Source organism: Rhodnius prolixus, unplaced genomic scaffold, assembly GCF_049639745.1.
Source record: "Rhodnius prolixus isolate KJV_2025 unplaced genomic scaffold, Rpr scaffold_6, whole genome shotgun sequence".
Lineage (NCBI taxonomy): Eukaryota > Metazoa > Arthropoda > Insecta > Hemiptera > Reduviidae > Rhodnius > Rhodnius prolixus.
In genome coordinates this window covers 17,384,748-17,404,623 of record NW_027411634.1, presented here as the reverse complement: position 1 = coordinate 17,404,623, position 19,876 = coordinate 17,384,748, and the positions used below count along the sequence as shown (strand labels likewise).

Here is a 19,876-nt window from a genome sequence, read left to right as displayed (position 1 = left end):
TCGCAGGCGTAAAATTAATCTTATTTCTTAATTATACAAAACATTATACAGATTAAAATAATCGCCTTCTACTTCTATTTTATTTATTTATTTTTAGTTTTTTTTTTTAAATTATTATAATTCTACAATTTACAAACGTTATGATTTACTCCTGCGTCAAATTTTTCGATCTAGAGGAAATTATGTGTATTCTCCCAAAAATGGGGTTTTGGAAATATTGCGATCAGATTTCCAAATTTTAGTTTTCATCCGGATTTTGAGGAGGCGCAAATCATATAATATTTTGAGGAAATATTTTTTAGGTAGTTCAGGAAATAGTTTTTTTGATGGACATCGATTGGATTAATTGGATTACTAAACAAAAGTTCCAGATTTTTTTTTTTTTAAATAACTATTGAAGATAATAAAAACTGAGATGGATTAAAACTTGGTTTTTTAGCATTCGATCCGCGGATGCCTAATGGATTATACGTACTGGATCAGATTTTGATTAAAATCTTTGCAATTGTTATTTTTTATTAATTTGAATTTTTATTTACATTAATTATTCGAAACATGATCTGTATTAAACCAGCAATTTATTCTGATTTCAGATTCAAGTCGGGTTAGTTGTGTGATGCGGTAAAATGGAGACAGAAGAGATTACGAAGCTTGTCGATGGCATCTATAAGGTAGGTTTCGTTCATTTTTTTGTTTATGTTTCAGGTTATTTTTTCCCTCCTTTTTTAAATCTTAATGCGCGTCAACATCTGTGGTTATTGGCGCTCGGAGTTACTTTTTCAGGGCTCTGCCGGCCTTCGGACAGTGTTCTCTTGTTTCAGACAACACTATTACCGGATAGTAAGCTGTAAGAATAGCTCTATCCACTGAGTTAATCACTTATTTTGATCAATTACTAGGAATGTTTTCTCTGACCTTCGCATCTGGCTGACCAACTAATTACTCGGTAAAAAATGTTATTATTTTCACTTACCTACGGCCCTACAAAGACCTGGGGCCTCCTCCACTCTTTTTTGCCATTCGCCTTCGTCTTAGGCGGACCTCCGCCATCTTCTTGACACCCTTAACTTCCTCCACACCATCTCATACGAGGCCTACCCTCTGTTGCGGCTTCCTCCTGGCTGTCCCTCAAAAAGTTTCCTTGGAATTCGGTGTCCAAGCCACCTTAACTGGGTTCTTCCTTACAAAAGATACCAGATCTGGTGCCCCAAACATCTGCCGAAGTTCTTCATTTTTTTCTAATTCTCCAGCGCCTAGTTACGCATCTAAGTTCCAAATATTCGTCTAAGTACTTTTCTTTCCCTCATGTTGAGAAGTTTTTAGGTAGCTTTTGTGAGTACCCAACTTTCAAAAACGTACGTAAACACAGACAGAATAATTGTTTTGTAAATAAGGACCTTAGCTAGCACTGCATGTTTAACTCCTGAATTTCAACGGCATTTGAATTTTCACTTACGGAGAAATATTCTGTGTTCATGTAGATTTAAAGAAAAAAAACTGTCCGGAAACGATAAAGAAAGTAAGGCTTCCGATATGTCCACCTTCTCGTTACCATCGGCCATCGAAAAACCTTCATATAACCCGGCAATTAGACTAAACGTACATCATTAATAGAAGCTAGCTCTGCCAGTCTTTTAGAACATCCAGATACCTGTCTGGAGGTGAAAACCAACCGGGCCTAACTCTCCAAACATTTGCCAGCCACTTTTTACCTGAAGAGTCGTGAGTCCCCTCATCCAAAAACACAACGTGGAAAATCATCAACTGTTGTCTGAAAAGCAGTGGTCTTCATCCGCAAAAATTTAATTGATTTAAATTTTACCGTTAGCAATAACATAAAATCGAAGTTTTCACTGTTAATTTACACTAACAGTTCTTGCACAAGACAGTTTTTGAAAAAACTTCTTTTATGGACTGAAAGGAGCTCATGAATTTCCATTTTAAGCGCAGTTTTTCGGGAAAAGTAAAAGTTTACCACACATTTGCAAAAAAAAAGAAAGTGCGTGGTCTTCCGCTAGATTCTGTCGTCATGAAAGGGAGCACCTGGTGTTTTGTTTTAAATTTCGTGAAACAATACAGCCGTGGAGGTTACGTTCTCCCAGATAATTATTAATGACTTCCTCAAACGCACAAAGGAAATATTAATGTTAATGGGAATATGCAAGTAGATATTATTACTATCTCATTGTTATAAAATATTTTGTCTAACGTCTCAAAATCGTGTAGGCTTATCGTAAATTAGGGGGAGGGAGCGACCTTGCAGGTTAATTCATTAAATCGCAATGACGTGTTTACAGAAATTAGTAAAATTAATTAAGTGCCCGAAAGGGATGTTATTGGGCATTTAATTAATTCTCTAATCAAATGAAAGACTAAAGGGGCCTTCCTTATAAATAAATCTTCCAAGTGAAGAAGGTGTATAAGTTAAAATATCCTGTTTCTGCAGTAGTTTAACCCAGGTATCGATAGTACCTAGATAAATGATTTTTAAATTTAATTCCCAAAAAATCAGACATCAGCTAAATTTGAATATTTCAGCTTAAGTATCCTTAATAAAAACTTACAGTTTTAAAACTTGAGAATAAGGGTTGATTAAACAAATCGTGTGAGTGTGCTTATTAGATGTTAAAAATTAAATGGGAATTAAAATTAATAATCATGGCCAGTCGATCCGAAAATTGCCGAGGAAAAAAAAACGATTGATTTCGGCATTTTAGAGAGAGAGAAGAGAAAGAAAGTCGTGTGAGTGTGCTTATAAAGTTAATAATCATGGTCAGCTGAGCCGAATTTTGCCGATAATAACCGATTGCATTCGGCTTGTTAGAGAGAAGTGATGCTAAAAAGGCGGCGCTAAGGCTGAATGGGTTAGAGACCAAGTAAATTCTTGGAAAACCATTGGATTTTGTAGAATTTTACTGTTCTCTAACCCAGCGGTTCCCAATCTTTTTTTAATTAGTGTACCCATTTACCTGATTGTTTCCGTAGTGTGTACCCCTAACATAAATATATATAATATAAATAAAAAAAATAATCGTATTCTTGACTTTACGTATTGTGACTTTAAATTAACAGCAAAACAATCTGAATATAATGTGTCTTGTAAAGAACATATACATATGATATGTTCCTATTAAAAAAATCATCTATGAATAGGTAAACATTTCAAACCAATAACTATTGCAGGGGTCGTAAATTGAAAGAGCAAAGCGTTAATAAAGGAGAAGTAAATTATTTGCGGGCCATGTGTAATATTAGTCAAAACTAAAGCAGCATTTTTTCGAATTTTTACATTTTCAAGAAATAATTTTTAATAAATTTAATAATTTTTGATTTACAAATATATTTACTTAAAAAAAAAAAATACTGCAGTATCGAATGAGTACTTAATTCTTGTCAATTTATATGTTATTCAGTTTTAATTATAATAATTTTGTAATTAAGTTGTATGGATCATTTATTATACAATTTTTTTTCTCATTAATATCGTATAATTTTTATATTATTTTATAACATTTTTTGTGCGTACCCCAGGTTGGGAACCGCTGCTCTAACCCATCGGTCTTTGATGGCATAGGTTTGGACTGAATTTAATCTGCTCTGTATTTAGTTTATCCAATATATATCTCCGAAACAGAAAATCGTAGAAACTTCAAATTTGATATTTAGTTCAAGTGCCACCAGGGGAAGCCAAAGTTAATTTTTGGTCAAAATAGGTACACCAGAAGTACCACTTTGCTGAATAGATTTTTCACTTTTTTAACTTTTTTTCAAAAACCGCTTCTTTGATTTCCTTGAAACTTGGTATAATTATAGCACTCAGATAGTTCTATAACTTTTATAAGAAACAATTTTCTGAAATATTTCGATTAAGAGCACTTTTGGGGGAGGGGGTGGTGGGATCATTCCGGTAGGATCAAATATATGGAATTACTCTTAATGGTAGGCTACTCTTTATTGAACAAATATCTTGTATTTGATAATGGCCAGCATACAAACGTTTCTATATCAATTACGAATTGAAGTACGAATGAAATGGGTACATGCTGATTTTTGTACCTTTTTTGTCGTTTCATCAACTTTTTAAACTGTACGTTTCTGTTAAGGAGATTTTTTGTATGTTTTGGATAGTTCTATTTATAGTTCCATAATCCTATTGCGAACAATATTTACACATCGAACACATAAAAATTCGATGACATGTCTATTAACCAGCGAAAGCTGAATAGGCCATTAATTTTATATTGTAAAGCATTTAATTATTAAAAGAAACAGCTTCGAAATGAATTATTTCTTATATAATTGTTTCTACAACTTGTTAAATAATTCGATTTCACTACCGCATATTTATCTAATACATATAAACACGAAGGATAGAAAATATCTATCATTCCCTTTTTTCTACTATCACTTTCTATTGGTCTGTTATGGAAAGTAGACGCGCATCATTGAACGGTTATTATTCCATCTTTTAACCGCTTAAAATGTAAAAATGTTTATGGTATAAATGGTAACAATAGAAAAGCCTTCTAAATAATAGTCCATTATTTATTTATTTATTTTTTTGAAATTTCTTTTCCGGTTTTCATCTAATATTGTTGGTACACTTACTTTTTAATCTTATTTCATTATTAAGAATTAATTAAATATCCTGCTGTTTTGAAATAATACAGGCCAATTTTTGTTTTAAAAAGCCTGTGTTTATTTTTGTTGTATCTTTCCAAATATTGCACGCACAGAAGATCCTGAGAGTAGATTAACTTTTTTTCAATAAGCTTTCAATAATATATTGTTAATTGCGAGTATCATTTTACTCTTTTAAAAAGGTTATAAGTTGTTTATTTCTAGTTTTTTGATTAATTATTTCTAAAAAATCTGTGTTCTAATTTTAACTCTAACGTTTCGATCGTAAATCGATTATTTTTTATACCTGTTGGAATTTTTCACTATCGAAAACTTATTTTAATAAATGTTTAAACAATATGGATAGCAACATTCTGTAGATTTTAATTTCAATAGAAAGAATTCCTATCCCCCAAATTCCTTTCCAAATTTTGCTTTCCATATCTTTTTTCTTGTAAAATAAGCCATTTTTCTTTTTAACCTTTGCCATTTTTCAATAAAGTGAAGTAAAGTAATCGCCAATTTTTTTCAGGCGAGGCTTAACGTCCAAAACTACCAATTAGGCATCGTGGACGTGGGTGGAAGCTCATACTTTATTATAAACAATTTTTCCTAAGAAATAAAAAGTAGTCATACGCTGGATTCGAACCGGTGATCTTCCACTTACTAAGCAACACTCTTGACCACTAGACCACGCCCGTCCCATTTTTCAGTAAAGTGAAAGATGTATTGAATGACAAATTATTAAAGGAATTAATTAAAAGATAGGAATTTTTTTTCCTCATTATCATCAATTATTCGTTGTATTTAAGGTAAATATTCTAAATTTTAGTTGGTCTATTGATGAATAACAGCTTTTTGATAAATAATTATTGAATTTTATAATAAAAAATAATAATATCAAATATTTTATACGAAAAAATGGTTAGCAGGTTTAAAAAACATATTTTGAAGATTACTTTTGTAGTTAATTAAAAAAAAGCTTTCAGATTAAATGTATGAGGTAAATTATGATTTTCTAATCAAAACCAGCAACCAGATTTGTGTCATGCAAATTTCTAATATAATTGTTTTCCTCTGTTAAGGTTATGATCAATCAAACGAGAAAGCCAACCATGGTAATATGGAAATATAATTTAATAAATTTCACCGATAAATAACATTCAAAACGTATGAAACTCTATCAGCATTAAATACGTAACCAATTCAATGCATCCGCAAAGTAATTTCACGCTTTGTAGGTTAAATTATGTGCAGTAATAACTAAGCAAACTGATTTTCTGTGTAAAGTGAGAATCAACGTTATCTAGCTAGCCCGTAATCAGAGAGATAATGTTTAACCAAGTCTTGGGCATAATTTTGCCATTAAAGAAAATTTGTTATGAACATTACCTAATTTTCTGATATCGCAGTTTACTAGAAACTAATATTCTGTTTACATAAAAAGTATTTTATTAGGTACAAAATATTTAATTCAGTGAATTGGTATTCTCGGTCAGCAGTTTTCTTCGTATGGTTACCTAAACTAATATTAAGTAGAGGATAAGCCCCTTAAATTGTACTGAAATTTTGCTCTTTTGAGTGTTTTAGTCGAATGTTCTCGTGGAAATGTTTGAAATAAAATTTTAACTTAAAGGACATCGAAGAGGCCTATTTTTGGGGCAGAGGAAAATCTCAAAAAAATGATCCATTTAAGTGGAAGGAGCTCAGTTTAGTTAAGGTTAAGGAATGATCTGTATTTTTTTTAATCAACTGTGGTTAGTAAAATTAAAATTATAACACGACCTGAATTTTTTTTTTTTTTTTTTTTTTTTCAAAGGGTTCTTCACAACTCGTAGTTCCCTTCAGCCATCGCGAGTAATTGACTTCTTCCAAGCGCCACGATCCTCTGCCTGTTCCTCTGTCAGACCATATCCCGCCATCATCTCCTTCACCTGGTCCCTCCACCCACTTTCGGGTCTTCCTCTCTTCCTCCGGCCATCCACCTCGCTGTCCATCACCACCTTAGGAGACAATCTCTCTGGTCCCATCCTCCTGAATGTCCATACCAAGTGAGTGCCTTAGCCTCTCTAATCTCCAGGACGTTCCTCTCCATTCCCATCCTTTCCCTGATATCAACATTCCTCACTTTGTCCCGCCTCGAACATCCTGCAGATCTCCCTAAAAATCCATTTCTACTGCTAGGCTAGGAGTCTCTCGCGCTAACTTCTGTTCATCACCCACGTTTCTGCGCCTTACAATAGGATACTTTGGAGAATCGATGTAAAGATCAGCCTTTTGGTTCTGGGTACCCAATTTCCTCTCCATAGCACTGGGTTCAATAGGCCTATTACTTTTTCCCCCTCCCTGATTCTCCCCTCTACTTCCTGCTGGGAGGAACCATCCTTTTCTACTATTTTTTTTTTTTGCGCATCAACAGCTGAGGTTATTAGCGCCCGGAGCTTTTTCCAGTGCACTGCCGGCCTCCGGACAGTGTTCTCTCGTTACAGACAACACTGTCCATCACCGGACAGTGAGCTGTAAGAAGCTCCTAGGAAGAGAAAATCTAAGGGTCAGCTGCTGGATTCGAACCCGGGACCTCCGCGTGGGAGTCCAGTATGCTAACCTCATAGTTAATCCCTTCCCTCTTTTCTACTATTGACCCAAGGTATTTAAAATGCTCCACTATTTTAATGCGTCTCCTTTCTATTTCTAAGGTACTTGCTCTCGAAGTGTATAGGTGCTCTGTCTTGTCAAAATTTATACCCAGTCCCCATTCAGCATAACTCTCCATCAACTTTCTCAGCATAAAGCACGCAACATCTTCATCTTCCGCAATAATCACCTGGTCGTCTGCGAACAGAAGATTAGAAATGTACTGATAATCTGTACGACCTGAATTTAGATGAATAATAACCACGTTATTGCTGGCAGTAGTTAGTTACTGCTTTTAGAACCACTCGTAAGAAATTGTAGATACCTCATCTTGGTATATTAATTTTGAACCCTACTTTATGCAGTGTTCCTTCATTTCACAATTTTGGTCGTAAAATATTTTGATCTTAGCTGTAATCCATCCTAGACACTAAGTTAATGTACTATCAACAACCTCAGGCGCGTCAATAAAGACTTTTCTTGCATTATTTATTACTAGTTCTTCTCAGGAATGTTTAATTTGTGTTTTATTAACCCTTAGTTTTCAGTTATAAAAGGCCACCAAGGGGATCAATTTTATTATCGAAAAGTCCAAAAACAAAAAAATATATACAGAGTGGGGCAAAAGGTATGAATCCGTTTTAAAGGGATGTAAAACAAAATCAATTCAACTTACAGAAATTATGTTTATATTGTTTAATTCAGTACAGAATCTAGTTTTTTACATTAAGTTTGAAAGATGATATCACGTAGGTGGCGGTCGTCAGCCGCGATGCACTCTTGAGGGCGAATTCTGAAGTTTTCAACCGCTCTTCTGCACATTTCGATGGGTATTGCCGTAACTTCCTCTCTGATTCTGTCCTTAAGTTCTTCCTGGGTTTACGATGTTTAAAAACTTTTTCCTTTATGTACCCCCAAAGAAAAAAAATCACAAATGCTCAAATCTGGTGAGCGCGCAGGCCACTCCACGTCACCCTTCAGAATTCGCCTTCAAGAGTGCATCGCGGCTGACGGCCTACGTAATTTCTGTAAATTGAATTGTTTTTGTTTTACATCCCTTTAAAACCGGTTCATACCTTTTGCCCCACCCCTATATAACCTTTCCACCAAAGATAGAGGTTTCAAGAAAGTCATGACTTTTATCTTGGAAAAAGTTTAGGTTAGTTTTGTTAATGTGCGGAGATCTGGAACTTTGAATTCTCGCGTAAGCTGTATACTTTATTTTTTAAATAAATTGCAAGCCTAATTCAATTAAAGTATAAAAAGCCCTATTTTACTCACTTGTCAGGCACACTACACAATAAACTGACAAAATAATACATTATATGTATTATAATCCACCCATCTCTAGAGCAATGCAGTAGCCTTTGCTGTTTCCTCTCCATTCATCTCTATTCATGGCCAAGTTCCTTTATTTTCTACCATTCTATTCATCTTCCTGGCAATTCTTCTCTTAACTTCCATCCCCAATGTTCTTCGTGGCGGGAGGACATCTTTCTTTACTTTCACCCGTGACTCGTTCACTAATTCTGTACCATACGTAGCCCATTATTTCATATGTCCATACTAGTGAAGTTGATATTACTTTACGCGTTTCTTTACGATAATGTTGCTACGCCTAGGTCATTTCTTATCCGTGTTGTTCTTTATCTTTTTTAGTCTTTCCTATAACTTTTGTCAGATAACTCAACGCCATCGCCTGAAGATGGTCCTTTAGCTATCCAGTTACGGTTCAAGACTAATTTGAGTAAGTAAGAATTGGAAAGAAATTGGTTTTATAAAAACAGCGTCCATAGCCAATATCATACTTATATTTGTTTTTCTATAAAAACCTTCTTGCCGCACCTATTATTCATTTTACTTCAACTTCTTCCCTAATTTATTCTGGAGAACATCCAGGTATTTAAAACTGCTCTAGAATACCTCTCTTAATTTTCGCTTGTAGACATCTCTCGTGTTCTACCAGTTTACATGCATTTAGACTTTTTTTTTGCTTTTTTTGGCATTGTCTTTCGCCATAAGCCAGCATCGTCTAGGTGCTTATCACTAGAATATCACTCACTCTCCATTCTTACTTATAAATACATTCGCTTCACACATTCATCTCTCTACTACGAGGGTCGTTTGAAAAGTCCGTGCAAAAATAAAAACTACTTAATTTTTTGGGGTAAAGCTTTTTTATTTTTCAACATAGCCTCCTTTTAGGCTTATACACTTCGTCCAACGCTGCTCTAGTTTGTTGATCCCTTCCGAAAAATAGGATTTGTCCAAGTCTGAAAAATAGCCATTCGTTTCTGCAATCACCTCCTCGTTTGAATAAAATCTTTTTCCCGCCAGCCATTTCTTCATATTGGGGAACAAATAGTAGTCCGAGGGAGCCAAGTCTGGAGAATAGGGGGGGGATGTGAAACGAGTTGGAACCCTATTTCCATTAATTTTGCGGCTACAACTGCTGAGGTGTGAGCTGGTGCGTTGTCGTGATGGAAAAGGACTTTTTTGTGGGCCAATCGTGGGCGTTTTTCTTGCAGCTCGGTTTTCAAACGGTCCAATAACGATGAATAATATGCACCTGTAATAGTTTTACCCTTTTCCAGATAGTCGATGAGGATTATTCCTTGCGAATCCCAAAAGACAGTCGCCATAATCTTTCCGGCCGAAGGAACGGTCTTCGCCTTTTTTGGCGCAGATTCCCCCTTGGTAACCCATTGTTTAGATTGTTCTTTGGTCTCAGGAGTGTAGTGATGTATCCATGTTTCATCCACAGTGACGAAACGACGCTTAAAGTCCTGCGGATTCTTCTGGAACAGCTGCAAACCGTCCTTACAACACTTCACACGATTTGGTTTTTCGTCAAGCGTGAGCAATCGCGGCACCCATCTTGCGGATAGCTTTTTCATGTCCAAATGTTGATGCAAAATATTATGTACCCGTTCATTCGAGATGCCCACAGCACTAGCAATCATCCATCACCATATCATGGATTTTATCAATGATTTCTGGAGTAGTAACCTCAACAGGGCGTCCAGAACGTTCAGCGTCACTTGTGCCCATATGGCCACTCCGAAAATTTTGAAACCACTTATAAACTGTTCTAATCGAAGGTGCAGAGTCACCATAATGTTTATCAAGCTTCTCTTTAGTCTCCTGAGGCGTTTTGCCTTTCATAAAGTAGTGTTTAATCAACACACGAAATTCTTTTACGTCCATTTTTTGAAAATCACTCGACTTCCTCGATTGAAACGAATGCCAAACACAAAGAAATAGACCGATCTGGCTGAAACTTGGTGTGTGTTCTTCCAAGAGATGCTACTAACTAAACATAACCTCGATACGCGCCAGTAGTGCTATCTCTCTGACTTTGCACGGACTTTTCAAACGACCCTCGTATATACAACTATTTACATAAACTACAGCTAATGGATGGATCAGTATTCTATATTCCTGCCATCCTTATAGCTTAACCGAAATTAAAATCACGTAATCCTTCTCTAATCATTTCCTTGCATTCATTCTAATCGGCTATAACTTTTAAATACATTCATATTTCTTTGCTAGCTCTGCTACAGATTTAAGCACATAGATGTTGGTGGAGAATATTATGTCTTCGTAGCGAAATGGTGCATCTAAATACCTGTATATGTCGTCAAACATTCGCTTCCTTTCCACCACATAACGTGGACATATCATTACTATATGTTTGAAATCCTCCTCCTCATTGCAATCTACGCGAAGAGGTGAGGACCTTTTTTTGTTGATCCTGTGAAGATACGATCCACACACCGCGTGGTTCGCTCTCAGCCTGCTTATTGTCGTAACAACCTATTTATTAGTGACAGTTCCCTCAAAACAATGGTTGTCTAGGTAACTGATCTTCCATAGTTTTATAGAATCTCCCTTTATTACCATTTTTGTAGTGCTGCTTTTTGCAATTATACACTTGATATCGGTGTGCATTTAGACTTGTCTAACCAATAAATATTATTCTTACGGTTATCTTTTGAAGTAAATCAAAATTTTTGACAGTTTTTTTTTATTTATTTTTTAAACTGATTTCAAAAAGATGCCGCTCAGACACGTAAATAGCGGTTTCTTATCCTGCCACCAATGAATGGTAACTACAGTTATTATTGACAAAATTAACGGTTTCGTTTTCTTATTTTGTAACTGACCTGTACACGGTTAAAAAATGCACAATTAATTTTTTTTTTTGAACGAAATAAAAGAAACTACTTGAGACTTGATTTTGGTAGTTGTTATTTTTTAAAACATGTATTTCATTCTAATTTTCTGTAGAATATTATAGGTTTTGTTGCGAGTTTGTCACGCACTGTGCTTGTGGTTTAAGATATATACGTAATGAGTAACATAAGAGAATTCTTACACTAAGCGTAAAACTCTTGCGGTTCAATGTACCCTACATATGAAGGTCCTTCATAACCTACAAAAAAAACAAAATGTCCCCAATTTTCAATAAATTTTCGTACGTTACAGACAAAAAAAAATAATAAAAAAACCTTTGTCGGATTCCAACCATTGGACAAGTTTATCCCGTAGCAAATATGTGTGTGATGTTCATCTACAGATCGGCTTGTCAAAATATTACGTATCTGTTATGTTGACCTTCTCTCTGAACAAGCTTCTGGTGAGTGGATATGACTGTTATCCCTTTTTTTTTCAACGCCCTCTAGATCTGCATGTTTACAGAAATATTGGTTTCAATTTTGTTTTTGTTCTTGTTCTTTTTCTTTATTTGTTTAATGTTATGTAAATAAAATGTTCGTTAGAAATTGGCAATACTGTTGAAAATAATCATATTTATTAAACGTACTTGAATAAATGTTATGTTATTGTTATATATAGTTGCCTTTACTTTACATGTTGCTTAACATTTTTTAACTCTGGAATTCTGGTTCAAATGCAACAGAAAATGTTAGGTTAAAATATTATATTGTCCATATTGTTTTTTCCCTACTGTTCACTGCATTTTACTCAATTAAATCGCTAATAATTTCAAATTTCCTGAGATTACAACAAATCTGATTAATAAGGAACGGATTTTTATGTATTTAAAAATGCCAAATATTTAACTAAAATATGCATTTATTTTCGTCAATTATGTGGAAAATATGTGATTTTCTTAAAATATTTTCTGGAATATTTAAGTAAAATGGACATTTTTTTTTATGAAAATGGATTTTTTTTTGGGGGGGGGGAAGTTATAATGATTTATACAACAAAGAACATTTTTACTATTTATAAAAAGATGTGTTAAATTTTCAATTTTGAAAACTTCACTCTTCGAAATTGTTTGCAACCACATGAAATTTCAAATGTTGGAACGTAAAGTGACGACGATCTGGGCTTAAGATGGACTTGTAACGACTAAAAGATCGTTCAACATCTACAGATGTTATAGGTGCCTTGCTAAAAGAAGTTATCTCGTTGGTTGTAAAGGGTACACGATGTTCTGAGGTGACTTCTGTTCCACTGATAATATCAGAAATCTGACAGATGGTCTCCCACCCTTTGTTCTTGCTCAGTACTTCTACCAGTTTTGATCTGATCAGATCTCCCTTACTCCCAGGTATTCCTTCCACCTTTTCGATGACTTTTTTTTTAACGTTGGACACGTTTTCTGTCAGTCGAACATTTTGGGACTCAAGTTGGGTAATGGCTTGTGCAAGAAATACGCAATTGTCAGAAATGCATGCAAGGTCATTCCTTAAATTAGGTTTCTCGAATAAAGACTTGGCTGTATTTATCGCTACTGCTTCGTCTTCGAGATGTGAAAGGACATTCTTGATTTTATTGTAGTTTTCATAGTAATACTGAGCTGCTTCCAGCCAAGTACCCCATCTTGTCAATATTGGTGCTGGTGGAAGGCACAAGTCTGGATAGAGATCTTTTAGCATTTTAATGCGACTTGGTGCTTTTAAGAACACTTTTTTAACCACTGTGATTCACAGTCTGTGGTTCACAGTTCCTGTCAACCACCTCCCAATTATGAAAATATGCCCAAAATGAAAAATATGTACATATTTTGATTAAATATGTAGAAATATTTATTTATTTTAATCAAATATGTATAAATATGCGATAACATCCAAATATGTGGAAATATGTGAAATAAAAGTAGGCTCAAACGGCTTAAAGAGTGTCAGTATGAATACTTCTAGTTGAAAAACGTCTGTAAATTGCCTAGAAAAAAATATGTAAATACATACGAATCCGTTCCCTACGTGATTACATTATTCGAAAGAGCAACGAAATACCCTGTTCAGTGCTTATGGCTTGTTGACTATTATATTTTTTACATTTTTAACATCAAAGGTTGGTGTATCTGCTGTCCTAACTGTTTAGGTACCCTTGAAAATGACCTTGTCCCTTGGTGGAAAGCTTGGCGTAGAAATCAAAAATTATATCTGAAATCTTTCTTCCTTTTGGATTAATGAATCAGTCATCAAAAACTGTGAATAATATTCTACTACAATTACGTTTTCTTATTTTTCAATCTAGTTCACCATTTGCAAATTACAGATTTACAATAATGGTTTTTGATAATGTTAATCTATAATGAAGTAAATAGCATTTAGTAAAATTATTAAGTTTTAAAGAATTGATTGAATTGCTATTCTGAGTATTCCATATCAGAGTTGAAAATGTATCGATTTATTCCTATGACGATGTTTATTGTTCAAATTATTCTGTATCGATGATAGATTGTTGACTGAAGGGTGAACCACTTTGCTGACAAGCCGAGGCTTATTCAAATTTTAGAAGCTTAGGAGAGAACCCTTTACCAATAACCCGCAAGTGGCTTTACCAAGGTTATCTTGGGAATTTCAAGTCATTGTTAAACATCACTATGTCACGAACAGAAGATTGTCAACTGTATTATTAATTTATCTTTTCTTTATAAACATATTGTGCGTTATGTATGGATGACAAGACTGTTTACACGCACAATTTGCCTTCCATTCTCTGCGTAAGATTGTTGGTTTCTTCTTTGTCAATGAAGGGAGATTATATAGTTCGCAGTGCCGGATATAGAATGCGATTCGTATCGCTTTTCATGACGAAACAAAGTAATTCTTTAACCCAGAAGAAATGATCGCGTTTTCTATTTATTAATTATTTATAGTTTATTTCACTTTACCTTAATGCATAACGAAAGTATTGTGACTAACTGCAATCATTCGATGATTGGCTAGCACTTGCATTTGAAACATTTCCCCAGGCAAATTAGATAAAGTGCACTTTTAGATTAATTGAATAATTTTTGGAAATTTTTTAGAGGTTTGTTAAAAATAAGCGAACAAATCAAGAGTTTTAGTAAGATAAGTGGTAGAGTTCGCGACAGCGTCTTATATTGCAACTGCATACAACATTGCAACAAGCAAAAATGATAATAGATTATACATAAATACATATATGTATAAGATTATATATGTAAATATGTACTACAAAATATTCATATCATACGCTTGTATGCATCAGTGTACCAGCGAGAACGGTATCTTTGGTGGTTTAATCTAACTCCTTGTTTTATTGTATAAAATACTCATAATTGTACATAATACTGAAAAGAACCTCATATTGACAGGGAAGAACACTCATAATTGTACATAATACAGAAAAGAACCTCATATTGACAGGGAAAAACACTCATAATTGTACATAATACTGAAAAGAACCTCATATTGACAGGGAAAAACACTCATAATTGTACATAATACTGAAAAGAACCTCATATTGACAGGGAAAAACACACATAATTGTACATAATACTGAAAAGAACCTCATATTGACAGGGAAAAACACTCATAATTGTACATAATACTGAAAAGAACCTCATATTGACAGGGAAAAACACTCATAATTGTACATAATACTGAAAAGAACCTCATATTGACAGGGAAAAACACTCATAATTGTAGATAATATTGAAACGGAAATGCTCAATTCGTACGTAATCTCTATGTAAAATCTACTTCTCTACTTCTCTACGTAAAATCTACGAAATCTATCTGTTGAACTGACTTAAACGGTGCATGTATTTCCGTAGCCTTTAAGAGACCAACAATCTGTCCGGCCTTCTTAGATTAATGCTGACGTAAACTTAAGTCTGCTTCTTCTTGCAACTTTTAGCCACTGCTAGCACCATTTGTAAGTCCACGTTTTGTTGAATATGTACATTTTACTTAGCTAAAATTGCTCAGGTTTTTGGAGTATACTATGATGGAAAGATAACAGTGCCAGGTAAATATGGAATTAATTATAACAGTCCCAACGGGATACAAATGTTTTACATCTAGCTCTATATGGAATAACCAGTTTTACTTGGATTTTCTGTGATAAATACAACTCAAATTAGCGCTGTACCATTCACTGTTCCCTTTATATCGGATCCGTTTGCAAACTTCACATAATCATAAACTTAACATAATTAGTTAGTTATAAAGACTGTAAATTGTAATTATATATATATATTTAATTAATGGTTTAGTTTTGCCTAACTTATTTAACAAACATATTCTCAGAATAATCTCATTCAGAAATGATGCGTTGTATTCTGAATAAAGGAATAATTATAAAATTAAAAATTATTTGATTTAATTCTCAATAAAACTTCCCTCCAATTTTTGTTTCAGGTGCGCCCCCTTTTTATGTTAATATTAATTTAAAAAGAATGTAAGAAATGAAAGAATTTAATAAAGAATAAAAGTTCAATTTACAAACATTAATTTTTTTTAATTCCATTTTAAAGAAAGAGAAGTAATGAAGAGAAAACAAATTAAGAGATAAATGCAAATAATATAATAAAATGAGAAATGTACACGTATTATTTAATGAGATTCAAATTATTCTGATTATTGTTATTGTTATCTGTTAGCTACCAGGTTATAAATGTTTGTTTATGTTAATTAGCTAAAGTTAGTAATATTAATTATTGTATTGTCATACGTAATTAATTACATTTAACGTTGCACATTATTATACCAGTGCATTTTTTTTAAAGTTATTTTTTTTTTTTTAGAATATTTAAAACTTATGCGCTTTGATACGCTCTGATTGGGGTTGATTTTGTAATGTCCAATAATGTTGCAACTCTTGGGTATGCTAGTTGTAAAGAAATGATCTGCATTGCTCTAATTGTTTTTTTTTTTTTACTTTTTGCACAGTTCTTTCGCTTTCTGGAATCTTAGAATTGGAATTTGAAAAATGGAACGGTGCACCCCTCTTTCTAAATTTCCAGTTCCCTAAACTGCTTGCTTAAGAAGTTAACCCATCAGAATGTCTATCTGGGCTGTTTCACACTGCCCTGAATTAATTTCGTAGGACTTTATAGCCAGTACTATTCCATCTGGATTTCAGAGAAAGTAAAAACACAGGAATTGATTACCTTCAGCAGCATAAATGTTCATCTCAATCTTGGATTTATGGAGAGTTGAAAGTCATAGCGTTTTTCTTCTTTTACAATTAAAAATAATTTATATTTCATGTTATGCTTTGGTTAATTGTTATTTTAAATTTAGAGGCATCAAGATCTAGTCTTAGAGAGCTTGGAGCCTTTTTTTCTAGAGCTCTGCCGAACTTCCGACCTCACCATTCGGACCATACTGCCCATCATTGAGCTACGAGTAAGAGGATTCGGGGTATTTGCAAATTTAAGAGCAACAGCTGTAATTAATCCTAATAACATCGTATGGGATTCAATTGTAATAACCAGTGAACTAATCCTCAACAGTTAACTAACCAGGCTTATTTCATTGCTTCCGTGAATTGGCGATAATCCTTATTTATTTGCTCATGAAGAACGAATTCATTAGATGATAAATTATTACTGAAAACTAAGGGTTTGCAAAAGACTAAAATTTTATAGAACTAGAATTTAAGACTGAAAGAATTGCTTAACAAATCGTATTTTGAAAATTAGTTTAACTGAATTTAAATTGGTTTAGGGCTTTACTGTCTAGGTTTGTTAATAACGGATTAAGTATGTTTTACGATTCCAATTTAAAACTATTTATACATCTAAACCTGGATTATTGTAGCTAGAGAAAGTGATTCGTTCTTAATTATTAGAAAATCTCTGGATCATTTCTAGCCACGTTAATTGTATAAAACCAGAAGCGTTTTTATCATCTACCTTGTTCTTAGAAAACAGAGGTAAAAATTCATTGAGCATTTAGCGCACATAACTAAGCGGTTACATAATATTGTATTAAATGTATATTTACTAAGCTTGAGAATTATAATTTTTTTTCCGCGATATGGTTGGCTGTTTCACCCTGCATTACATAGTTGTTGCGTTTTAAATGGATCAAATTTTCTTTCATTTTATCCTCGACGTTACCGCCATTAATAAATAATATCGACTATTTCTGGAGGAATGCAATTTAGAAATTCATTCTAGTTAAAAGAAGCAAACAGGAAAATTGTAGCGATCGCAAGTCGCCATTTCCCTTGAGATTTCCTCACCTTACAACTTAGAGGTTTCATCGTATGTCTGAAATGCTATGAAAGTGCCTTGCTCTTAAACAATTTTCTACTTAGTTCGAAATGCTTTTTCTCGTTTTAATTTCGTTTTCTACTTATCGATCGGATTTATTGTATAAAGTGAGGTACTTGTAGTAATTGTTTGTGTAAATGCTCTACTGTAGAAAGTCAACAATGAAGCTTAAAACTGTTATCTCTTGATAGAATAAATAATGTAATTTTACGTGAATATATTGTATAATGTGTGACTTATTTTCTTAGATAAGTTTTAACGTGACTTAAGATACTGTTGTCTCGTTGCATGCTCTCTCTGCAACGTGTAGACTTGCTGTGATCCTTGTGTTACATGGTTAAATATTGGATGTTTTCGATGTATCTTATCAAATTCGTTCAAATTTCAAACATTTATTTCTCTTTTCGTATTGTTCAGATTTTAATCTTTTCTTTACGGAATTATAGAGTAAAGTTAGCTCTATCACTGGTATAAATTGCATGATGCTAGTGATAATAGGTATGGAAGGTATAGATATGGAAGGTTAAATATTGAATGTTTTCGATTGTTTTCAAAATCCTTCGAACTTCAAACGTTTATATCTCTTTTCGTATTTATTAAATTTTAATGAACTCTTTTCCAAATTATAAAGAAAAGTTAGCTCTATAACTGGTATGAATCGCGATATTGTACCTATTATAGTTAATGAGATATAGAAGTTTAAATTTTGTATGTTTACAAATTAGTTCGGATTTCAAACGTTTATATCTCACTTCGTATTGATTAGATTTTAATCATTACTTTACCGAATTGTAGAGAAAAGATATGGAAGGTTAAATTTTAGATGTTTTCATATTCGTTCAAATTTCAAACGTTTATATCTCACTTCGTATTGATTAGATTTTAATCATTACTTTACCGAATTGTAGAGAAAAGATATGGAAGGTTAAATTTTAGATGTTTTCATATTCGTTCAAATTTCAAACGTTTATATCTCACTTCGTATTGATTAGATTTTAATCATTACTTTACCGAATTGTAGAGAAAAGATATGGAAGGTTAAATTTTAGATGTTTTCATATTCGTTCAAATTTCAAACGTTTATATCTCACTTCATATTGATTAGATTTTAATCATTACTTTACCGAATTGTAGAGAAAAGATATGGAAGGTTAAATTTTAGATGTTTTCATATTCGTTCAAATTTCAAACGTTTTCAAACGTTTCAAACTCTTTTTTTTTTTGTCTCAGCCACAACAAACTGCTCTTTCATAAGAGTTTACTCTCATAGTTCATAAGATACATCTTTGCAGTTGCCCGTTACGAAGAAATCATTAAATTATTTCGATTAGTAACCTCGTTTGATCCAAATAGTTACTAGAAACAAAGTGTAAGAAAAAGTAAACCCATTTCTGTGGGAACCCAGGCCAGCCCTCTCTCCAAAAATTGGCCTTAATTGAAATTTCTTGGGGCATGAAAATCGATTGCAAATTTTCCAAAATCTTATTATGAAATACTCTGTTGGCAAATCTCAAAATTTCATCTTTCATTTCTGAGATTTTTTTTTTTCTTTTTTTTAGTTAAATTGGACAACACACATTCACAAAGGCCATTTTGTTAATACCATTTCTTTTTTTTTTTTTTGTCTAAGTGGCCTCAATTTCACTTATAATCGATAATCATCACGATTATTGCCTCCTCTAACCGTATTAGTGAATTTGAAAGTAAAATAAAAATTATTCTATTAGTTTAATAAAAACGATTATTATTTCAATGGACTCATGACTTATTTAATGATTGTAAACAAGAACTAACAGCAAGAGATGCATCAGTAAACTGGAAGAGAGTAGAATGAATGGACAATCGGTAGGGATGGATTGTATTCCAGGTCAGTGCCGGTGAAATGATGTGTAACCGGTCTGGATGCTGTGATCAGGTGATGTTTATCTCTTTGTTGTCGGACACCCTTCAAGAGATACCCTTTTCTAAGAGCACTACCTGCTGCTTAATGGTTTCTCCTAGCTTCTTCAGGGGGTTTTTACTTTCTTTTATTCTTTACTTTTACTCAACCATCGCATCATCAAACTCTTACAAAGAGTAGGTGACTTTTTTCCGTTTCTAAAGATGTAT

General features: G+C 33.4%; 1 protein-coding gene across 5 annotated transcripts in view; it reads left to right on the top strand.

Annotated features, from left to right (window-relative positions):
* IRSp53 (Insulin receptor substrate 53 kDa) overlaps nt 1–19,876 on the top strand; it is a 681,191-nt gene that overhangs the window by 97,000 nt on the left and 564,315 nt on the right. For all 5 annotated transcript variants that reach the window (XM_074140794.1, XM_074140795.1, XM_074140791.1 and 2 more), the window contains one exon: nt 594–671. In XM_074140794.1, coding sequence (XP_073996895.1) covers nt 627–671 — 45 coding nt within the window. In that variant the 5' untranslated portion in view covers nt 594–626. The remainder of the gene's footprint in view (nt 1–593; nt 672–19,876) is intronic.